Source organism: Protopterus annectens, chromosome 7.part1, assembly GCF_019279795.1.
Source record: "Protopterus annectens isolate FY-2018-M chromosome 7.part1, PAN1.0, whole genome shotgun sequence".
NCBI lineage: Eukaryota > Metazoa > Chordata > Ceratodontiformes > Protopteridae > Protopterus > Protopterus annectens.
This window is the reverse complement of record NC_056740.1, coordinates 492,649,227-492,659,226: the sequence shown is the minus strand read 5'-3', so window position 1 is coordinate 492,659,226 and position 10,000 is coordinate 492,649,227. Positions and strand designations below refer to the sequence as shown.

Genomic DNA, 10,000 nt, shown 5'->3' with positions numbered 1-10,000 from the left:
AGCTGTGAAATGGGGATGACCCTAACCTATCAGTTACAACCATTTACTTTAAATGTGGAGTCAAGTTCCAGTAAGATGACAGAAGCATGTGGATTTTACAATGCTGAAATAGCAGACTAGACTTGACACACGACAGAAGTTAAGCAAAGGGTCAAAACTCAAGTCCGAACATTCTTTAAGAATAACTCTGCCACAACAATAAATTAACTCCTTCTTCTCAACAAGGTACAATAGCTCTTAAGAAACTCTTTCCAAGTATTGCATTCCCCCCATTAAGAAAACACTGGTCCATGGCTTGTATTTCAGCTTTCTGTAACATCTAGCTGACTCTAAAGTTGTCCGTATTCACTTACGCAATGCACTAAAACGGGCATAAAATCATGAAAAATAAAGGCCAGAAAAGTGGTCAGACTATTAATATGACATCTCAGATGCAGAACACCTATCAAGTGTTCACAAACACTAGATTTCTTCAAATCTATTTAAAACGTGCTGTATTCAAAAGGGTTGGAAACCCCCTATTCTCAGTTGCAAAGTCTACATCAGTTTTGTAAAGTCCCATACAAGTACCCACCAAACACTGGCACCAATTAAAAATGGGACTGGGGCTGCCAAAATCAGCACAGCAAGTAGTCCCCAAGTAAAAACCTGAGCCTTCATTCACTGGCTATAACTATGTCAGACATTCAAGAATGTAAAACAGAAAAGCAAGCACAATCCATCCAACTCCACAATTAAACAAGCTAAAAAAAAAAAGGTGGGGTGGTAACTTCAGTGCCTTGTTTTAAAAAAAAAAAAGTACAAGATCACATATTTCACACAGACAGGGACTGTATTTGTACAACAAAATTGAGTTGCACCATTTATCGAAGACCAACACTTTGGAGCTAGAGGTGACTTGGCTTTACATTCGTGAATGAAACAGGTGTTAGGTGGTCATGCTAAAGTTTTCCTAGTTACAACTTCATGTATGCATGACATTCCCCAAAGGAGAAAACCACCTGCTACATGTAAGCTCCTCAATTCACAGCAGAAGCAGTAAGGGTCCCTTTGTAGTGACAACAGATGCAAGTTCATCACGATTGGTTTTCGTCTCTAATTTGTTGCAGAATATCTATTAGACTATCCAGACCAAATACATATCCTTTGTCAGGCCCGTGATGGATAGTTTTATCATCGCGGAATCCCTTAAATGTGCTGTGCGCAAAATCTATCATGCGGACATCCACTTTTGGTGGCTGGGAAAAACAACTATCGTAAGATTTGCTGGTGAGTTGCTGCATGTCTTCCTGAATAGACAGGTCCAAACATTTGTGCCGAAGTTCTAGAATGGGGTCCTTTCCGTCATATATGATGAGAAGGGAACTGGAGTAAAATCGATAAGAATTCTGTTTCTCCAGGACGGTTCTTAGAGAGTGAAGCTTCCCCAAAATAATCTCAAAGAGGTCCTTACGTAGATATTTGCCATTATGCAAGTATTGATAAAGTGCAAGTCGGAAACCATCTATTGAAAGTCCTCGGCCGTAATACTTATTCCTACAAAGATAATGACCAGTATCGATCTGATACACCTGGAACAGAAACAAAAGCAGCAGGTTAGAATACTTGGCATCAATATGATGCACCTGAAACAGAAACAAAAGCATCATGTTAAAATACTTGCCAGGCTCTTAGCTAGCTTCCCGAACATGTAATGCCACAAGCAATACTGGCATACAGTTTTTATCCCCATTCCTTGCTATGGTTAATAAAAACAAATGCATTTACCTCAAACAGCTTTCCATTTCAGCCTGCACATTTAAAATAAATAACCAATCACAAAGTAGTGGGCGTAGTGTTCTAACCTTGAAGGTAATTACAAGACAACAGTAGGAAACCAAATTATTTTGGATTTACATACATGTTAAAAGTTTACTGGGTGCTCAAATTGCATTAGACCTTCAGGAGAAAAATCCTGCAGTAATATTATTTAATTTTGTGCAGATATGCATGCTGTAATGCAGTATACCTGTGTGACACACTCACTAATTGTAGATCAGTGAAGGAAAACTCAAAGGCAGTGTATGACTGCCCCCCCCCCCCAAAAAAAAAAACACCCCACAGTCTCATCCTCTCCCTGTACAGGCCAAAAGGTCTCTCACAAAGCTGAGGTGGTTTTGTTGCTAAATGACTCAAATCCCCCATAAACCAGTGGCAATAGCTACCTTTACCAAAACAGATGCTCAAATCCTTGTCTGTCAGTCTGTCAGAATTCATAACCTTTGAGAGTTCTGCACAGGAATAGACACTATGGTGTCTTCAAAATTTAATGGTTAAGATGGCACCCCCAACAATCTCCAAGTTCACCTGATATAAATGACACAGCACAGGCCCATAACAACAAAAACTTCCCTGTGTATTAGAAAATGCAACAAGAGTCCCTCGCCGTATGTCTGCATTTGAAATACCAGTTATCCAAAAGACAAATGCCTGAAAATGCAGGGAAGAGTGAATCTTGATGAACACTCTTCTCCTTACAACTCTTTTTTTTTTCTTTTAGGAAAGGGGGCCCCCTCGTACCCCCACACCCACCAAACTTATATATACCAACTCAGAGACTGACATACCTCACAGAAAAGGGAATATTCTGATAAATGGCATCTTGGACTTGGTATACCCTAGTCCATGCTTATGGCCATTCGGTCTCTGCATGTACACTAGTCCATGCTTATGGCCATTCGGTCTCTGCATGTCCGGACTCGCTCTAGCAGTGCCAACATTTTAGATGGTTACCCTACTCCCCACAGTGCTACTTTTCAGCAAACTATAACTAACAGGTTTGCTCCACTTAACAGGCTGGAATAAACATCTTCAACTTTCAAGGCTGTGTGGACTCTAACTTGGCCATATTAGTTCAGGGGTAATTCTCCAACATTGTATTTTATGAAGTGCACTACATTCCCTCTCCCTTGCCCAAATTAACTGGCTACCACCTTGCTTGTCAATAGTACCCCAGGCTCCAGTAGAGTATATTACACATCTGCAGCTCATTTTGTTCAGCACAGTCTGGCTCTAACCTCAAGAATTCTGACGTAGCAAGGCCTACCTGCCAACAGCAGCTTCTTTAAGTTCATCCTAATTCACATTCATTACTTCAGTAATGCTCTCTCTTCATCTCCGTAAATGATGTCCCCTTATTTTGCCTTTGATCTTTCCCAATGTCAGCATTTTCCTTAACGAATTTTGTGTTAACCTTTCGTTGTCAAAGTACGAGTTTAACTTTTAACTCCTGGACCTTACACTGAAAAGTCTGTGTTCATTTCCTAAGCAAGGACTGATCTGACCCTTCTTGTAGTCCATGGAATTTTTGAAAATACTTTTGAACTGTGATTTTTCAGAAAATTTGATTTTTTTCCAGTGCATAGCTTTACTTAAGATCCAACTCTCACTGCCATTTGTTATTTATTTATTTACATTTGTTGACTGGGAGTGTACGACTGGATGCAGGTCCATTTTCAGTGGAGGCCCGGAGAGAAAAGCTCCACAGTTAAATATACAGACAGGAGTTACATTGGATTTACACAGCAATTAACAATTTGATTAACATGGCAATTAATAATTACAAACATAGTTACAGATGAAGAACATAGTACTTCAGTAGACAACTAAATTCTTTATCATCTGCGAAGTACATAACAAACTAACAATTGTTATAATAAGAAGTTCCTGCTGTATAATAAATAGTAGGCTTATGAGCATCCAAGCTTGCTATAATCAAGGTAGTTAGTGGGGTGGAAAGAAAGGTGGTGGGTGATATTAGAGTGGGTGTTGCAAGGGCATAGACAGCATGTTTTTAGGTGCACTTTTCGTAAAGTTCTGAAGTGGGTGCATGATGGTATGGAAGTAATTGTGGGTGGGAGGGAGTTCCATGATTTGGCTATGGCACAAGAGAATAGTCCTTCACCAGCAGAGTTATTAGTGACCTGCAAGTGATTTTTGTTGCTGGATCTTAGTGGTCTGGTGGTGTGATAGGGTTGGAGTAGACTCTGGAAGGATGGGACATTTAGTGGATGGTTTACTAGTTTGAGGGCGAGGGCGAGTTAATACCATTGAAAGAGGTGAGGGAGTTCAAGCTAGCCCAGTTCAGCTAGTGAGAGAAAGTGGTGACTACGGTAGGATGCTCCTGTGGCGAATTTGGCAATTTTGTTGTAGCAGGTCTCTAAGCTTGTTTAGATTGCATTGCCTTAGGTTGGTATATATTGGAGAGGCATAAAGCAGGGTGGAGATAAGGTGGGAATTTGCTACTGAAATCTTTGCTGCTTTGGTGAGAAGTTGCTTATGTCTGTATAACGCTCCTAGTTTTTTGTGGACTTTTTTTATGGTCATGGATATATGAATGTCAAATTTTAGTTTATTGTCTATTTGCACTCCTAGCAATTTGGTGTGTTCAGTTGCGTATATAGTGGTGTTGTCTTTTGCTGTGATGTTAAAGTGAGAGTTGTTTTGAGTATGTTTGGTGGGTTGGAAGATGAGTAGTTTAGTTTTGTTTGGGTTGACATTTAATTGGGCATCGGATAACTAAGTTTCAGCAGAGGAAAAGGCTTCCTGTGTGACTTTTTGCAGTTTGGGTAGGGACTGGGCTGAGCAGATGATGGTTGAGTCATCTGCATATTGTGTGTGCGCCATGTTTGGTGGCAGAGGCTAGATTATTGGTGAAAATAGAGAAGAGCAGGGGTCCAAGGCTGGATCCTTGGGGAACCCCTATAGAGACAGGTAGTTGGGGAGATATGTCATTCTGACATACAATGGATTGTTGGCGGTCAGACAGGTAACTCTGAAACCAGTTGGTGACTGACTGAGAGAAGGATAGGTTATTGAGGACAGAGATAAGTTGTTTGTGTGGGACCATGTCAAATGCTTTAGATAGGTCTAGGAAAGTAGCAGAGGAGAGATAGCCATTGTTTTTATGCTGAAGGATAGCGTTAGTAAAGGAGAGTAAGGCAGTGGTGGTTCTATGGTTTGCATGGAAACCATGCTGAGTATCGGAAAGGAGGTTGTTAGTAAGGAGGTAATCTGAGACCTGAGAGTGAATGCATCTCTCTAGTATTTTGGAGAGTAGAGATAGAATATCTATGGGGCAGTAACTGGTTAGTTCTGTGGTGGGGCCGCCTTTGTGTTGGGAAATTATATGCGAGACTTTCCATAGTCTGGGAACGTAACTTTCTGACAGAGATCGGTTAATCAAGATGGATACTGGGTAGGCCAGAGCATCAGCTGCGATTTGTAGGTATTCACTTGGGAGGTTGTCTGCTGCTAGTTTGGTGGGTTTAAGTTTAGTTAAGAGCTTTTTTATGCTGGAGGTAGGTACAGGAAAAAAGAGAAGGCAGTGGGGAGATTACTAGTTGAAGGTGTGGGTTGGAGGGGAGGGGGATTGTATTCTTTAGCTAGTGATAGTATGGTTTGTGTGAAGTGTGTGCTGAATGAGGTACCAATATTTTCGGAGGAGTGAGGGATGTTAGGAGGAGGGGTACTGACTTTACCTGGGTGGAAGATGGAGTTTATGGAGGACCACAATTGTTTGGGGTTGTGTTGGCAGGAGTCTAGGGTAGACAGGCAGTATTGGAATTTGTCCTGTTTTATTAGCTTTTTGACTCTATTGCGTAGTTCTAGGAATTTCTGTCTAGTTGAGGGGGTTTTGGTTTTGCGCCAGTGCTCCCAGGCTTTATCCCTGTTTTTCATTTCTGACTTAGTGGTTTTATGTAGCCATGGGGAGGGTTGTGCTTTGGTTCTGGAAAGTCTTATGGGGGCATGGTAATTAAGGATGCTCAGGAAGGTAGTATTAAAGAATTCAACTGTGTCATCAAGACTGAGGTACTTTAGAGGATGCCAGTTACATTCTTTGAGGGATGAGATGAATGTGAGTGGGTTAAAGTTTAGTTTTTTACGTATTTGACAGTAGATGACAGGTTTAGCTTGGTATAGGTATTTTTTTAGTAGGAATGTTGGGGAGTGATCACTGAGGCTATCTGATAAGCAGCCCGTTATATATGACTGGGGGCTCTTACTGACTAGTAACCAATCCAGGGTAGTGTGCTTGTTGGAGGTTTTATTTATCCTGTTGGTGACTGGACTAGTTGAGTGAAGCTATGAAGGTTTACATGATGGGTTGGATGGTTGCCAGAACATGACTGCCAATCAATATTGAAATCACCTAAAATGATAGTTTCTTGGGGGAGATGGTGGGTAGACCAACTGAGGTTTTCTAGTGGAGGGATGTTTTGGCCAGGTGGGAAGTAGCATCCAATTATGTTGATGGCTTTATTTATTTTGAAGTTGGTATATATTATTTCTTCATTGCCTATTTGTGGAGCTGATGATTTTAATATCTGGATGTTTAGATGCTGTTTAAATACTATAGCTACACAGCCTCCTTTCTTGTTTAGTCGGTCTACTCTTAGTATGCCGTAACCGGTAGGGAGGATTTGCTCACTGGTAATGTAAGGTTTTAGCCAGGTTTCTGTCAGGAAGACTATATCTGGGGAGTACAAGTCTACAGTGGCATGGAGTTTGTTGGATATACTTCTGATATTTTGGCTTAGTAGAAGGAAGTCACTTGGCTTTTTATTGGTTGTGATTTGGGAGAAGTTGTGGTTTGTATTCTGATTATGAGGAGTGGGGTTGGAGATGGTAGGGCCAGGGTTGGGGTGGATGTCTCCACTTAGGGCTAGTCTGATATGCATGAGGTTATTAGTTTTCTCAGTTTTTGAATGTGTTTGTTTATTAGGGAAACTTTATGATTGTGCTCTGTGGGTAATAGTGTAGGTAATTGTTATCACTCGAAAACAGCTTTATGAATGGACCTTTGCTTATATCTTTCTTTCCAAAAAATGTCTTAATTTTATGACTGCAACCACCTTCTGCTGCTGGAGAATACTGAGATTAATGGACTGGTTCAGCGATAACCGCCAGAATTACATAACTGGATAGCATATTACAATGTAGTTACACTAGCTATCCCAGAATCTTGCCCGACACAAAGATATAAAAGATAATGAAATCCTACCAGCTGGATGCAACATTCTAATGCCAGACAGGACTCATAAAAAAGAGAGATGGGACAGCTATCTGTAAAAATAACTCCGGCATCTCTCTACAGCCACTAAACTTTTCCCTAAGCCACAACGCTGAAACACTTGTATCCTTTCTCAAAAACCAATACCTACAAGAACTTATACATAAGAGGTCTACATACCCACTAGCAAACGCAAACAATGACGAATTTCTCTCCTGGATGTCAAAAAGTACCTCCCAAGAAAACATAATATTCGGATGCAAACCACAGACAGAACCAGACAAGTGCCATAAACATTTTGGGTTTACCTAACTCATCTCTGCCCCAGTCAGATGTAACTCCTGTCGCTGGATTTGTCGCATCATAGACAAGATTCTTACAAATAAACCAGATAAATAAACTATGCTAATACTATTCCCTGACACCCTCAGTGACCACCCATCTATTCTTGCAATAAGAGAGCACATTTCATAAACAAAAAAAAGCATCACTAAAACGTTGCTTGCAATTACAAGCTTAAAATTAGTAACCTAGGGAGTGTTAAACACAATCAACTTAGATGAAGTAGAAGTGCTATTTAAAACATTTATAAAATACGAAATGAGGCTGTATCCATAAGGACCAAAATAATTAAATTAAACCAGGCTTCCTGGTTAACAAAGTAAACTAAACAGCTCATAAAAAAGAGACAAAGCACGGAGAACGTAGAAAAAAATCCGGTTCTGATGCCATCAAACAAAAATATAATCAACTTACAAATACTAAAACCAAAATCCAGTATGACAAAAAATTTCTACTGTACAGAATTACAAACAGCAAATCAGAACAATCCTAAGATATTCTGGTCTGCCATTAACAAACTCCTACATCTGGCCCACACGTCCCAACCTGACGCTAAAACAGGTGGACCAGGAGACTCCATCGCTAACCAGTTAAACTCATACTTGTGGGTTTAAGAGACAGGCAACAGAATTTGCACTCTTCTACAACTGATAAAACACCTCAAGACCCCATAAATCTTTCCACACACTCAAACTTCAACCCATCCCACTATCTGAAAACTAATTAAAATGTTGAAACTCACCACCCTTATCCCAGACAACTTGCCAGCTGATTAAATCAAAATCACTGCAGATGCTCTGGCATAAACTGTGTCCATCTTAATAAACTGGGCGATCAAAGAAAGCAAAGTTTCTCCATTGTGGGGAAAACACCCTACATACTTCCCCTAACAAAAGGATGGAAACACTACTGACATGTTCAATTACAGACCCATACCCATCCTATCAAACAGCACTCAAGCTTTTGAATGGAGATTGCGGAGCATTCAGAAAACCCAGCTAATCCATTTAAAGACATATTTTAACAAAGAAATGCAAGTTAAACGGTTCTGTATGGAGAACACAGTACAGTGAGGATTAGAAACTGGTATATATAATTTGCACTGGGTGTGGGGCCATTTCTATGTTAAAATATGTTTAAATGGAGTGGCTGTTTCCTTGTGAATGTCTGTAATCTCCATTCACAAGTTAGAGTGCGGTTTGACATGTGCAGTAAGTTTTAGTTGTTTCCAAGTTCAGCTTGGTAAATGCTAGTTCTTACAATAATTTTGATGTTCTTGTCTAGTTAATTTATATTTCTTTTTTCTGGTAATTTGATCTTCTAAAATAGGTCCATATACATATACATACATATATATATATATATAAATTAAATTCCTACTCTATCCCCAGCACCACCTCCTCCTACACGGGGATGTTCATCCTAACCCTGGTCCCAATACCAAGAATAAATCTAACATAAATAATACTCCTTCACCTACACCTTCATCCTGTACTAAATCAGCTAACTCCCTTCGAATAGCTCACCTTAATATTAGAAGTATAAATAACAAATTACACCACCTACATTCAATCCTGGACTTGCACTCATTTGATATTCTATGTCTTACAGAAACCTGGCTAAAACCCTCTACACAAGACCAGGAAATTACCCCTCCTGGCTATAACATACTTAGACGTGACCGCATAAAGAAGAAAGGCGGAGGTATAGCCATTATCTATAAATCTAATCTCCAAGTTACCCTCTATAATGAACTTCCATCGCTAGACTCCAAATCTGAAATATTATCTACCAAACTCCAAATTAACAACAACAAATCTATCTACCTAATTTGTATATATCTTCCCCCTGGAAACAATACTCATATTCTAGAAAACTTACTTAGTTCACTTTCTAACCAACTACCCCAAGAAACCATTATACTTGGTGACTTTAACATTGACTGGATAACCTGTTCATCCCAGCACCCTACTAACCACATAAATCTCTATGGATTCTCTCAATTAATAACCACTCCAACTAGAATCCATAAACCAAATAGGAAAGAAACAACTCTTGACTGGATCCTTATTAATAACCACCCTAGCATTTATACTCCAGGAACCCTTCCTGATAATATTAGTGACCATATGCTTACATATGTCATTAGACAAAATTGCACATCAACTACCCATAAACTCAACACATCCCGCTCAAAAATTCTTCAACCCTGATAATTTCCTGAATGAATTGCAAGCATGTGACTGGTCTCCACTGACTCACCTTGCACTTGATGAGGCAGTGACCTACTTTAACACCAACTTTCTAAAAATCCTAGACTATCACGCTCCTTTTTGCTCTACTAGGATAAGATCCAAATCTGCCCCATGGCTAACTAAACAAACTAAGCAAAAAATGATCCTAAGAAATAAAATATGGGCCAAATGGAGAGCTACCAAATGTCCATCTGATCACCTCCTCTTTAAACAATTAAGAAATGCCACCAAGAAAGATACTCAGAGACAAAAAGGAATTTTATCTTCACCTTCAACAAACCAGTCAACAAACCCCTCAAAAATTTTGGTCTGGTATTAATAAACTTCTTAAACCAGGACATTCAACAACTTC

The 10,000-nt window shown here is 39.7% G+C and overlaps 1 protein-coding gene across 1 annotated transcript in view; it reads right to left on the bottom strand.

Moving 5' to 3' along the window:
- The window catches only part of IP6K1 (inositol hexakisphosphate kinase 1), a 429,460-nt gene that overhangs the window by 764 nt on the left and 418,696 nt on the right, over window positions 1-10,000 (bottom strand). Inside the window, exon 6 of the mRNA XM_044078513.1 lies at window positions 1-1,571. This exon is cut by the window's left edge and continues 764 nt beyond it. Within this exon, the coding sequence (XP_043934448.1) occupies window positions 1,077-1,571 (495 nt within the window). The 3' untranslated portion in view covers window positions 1-1,076. The remainder of the gene's footprint in view (window positions 1,572-10,000) is intronic.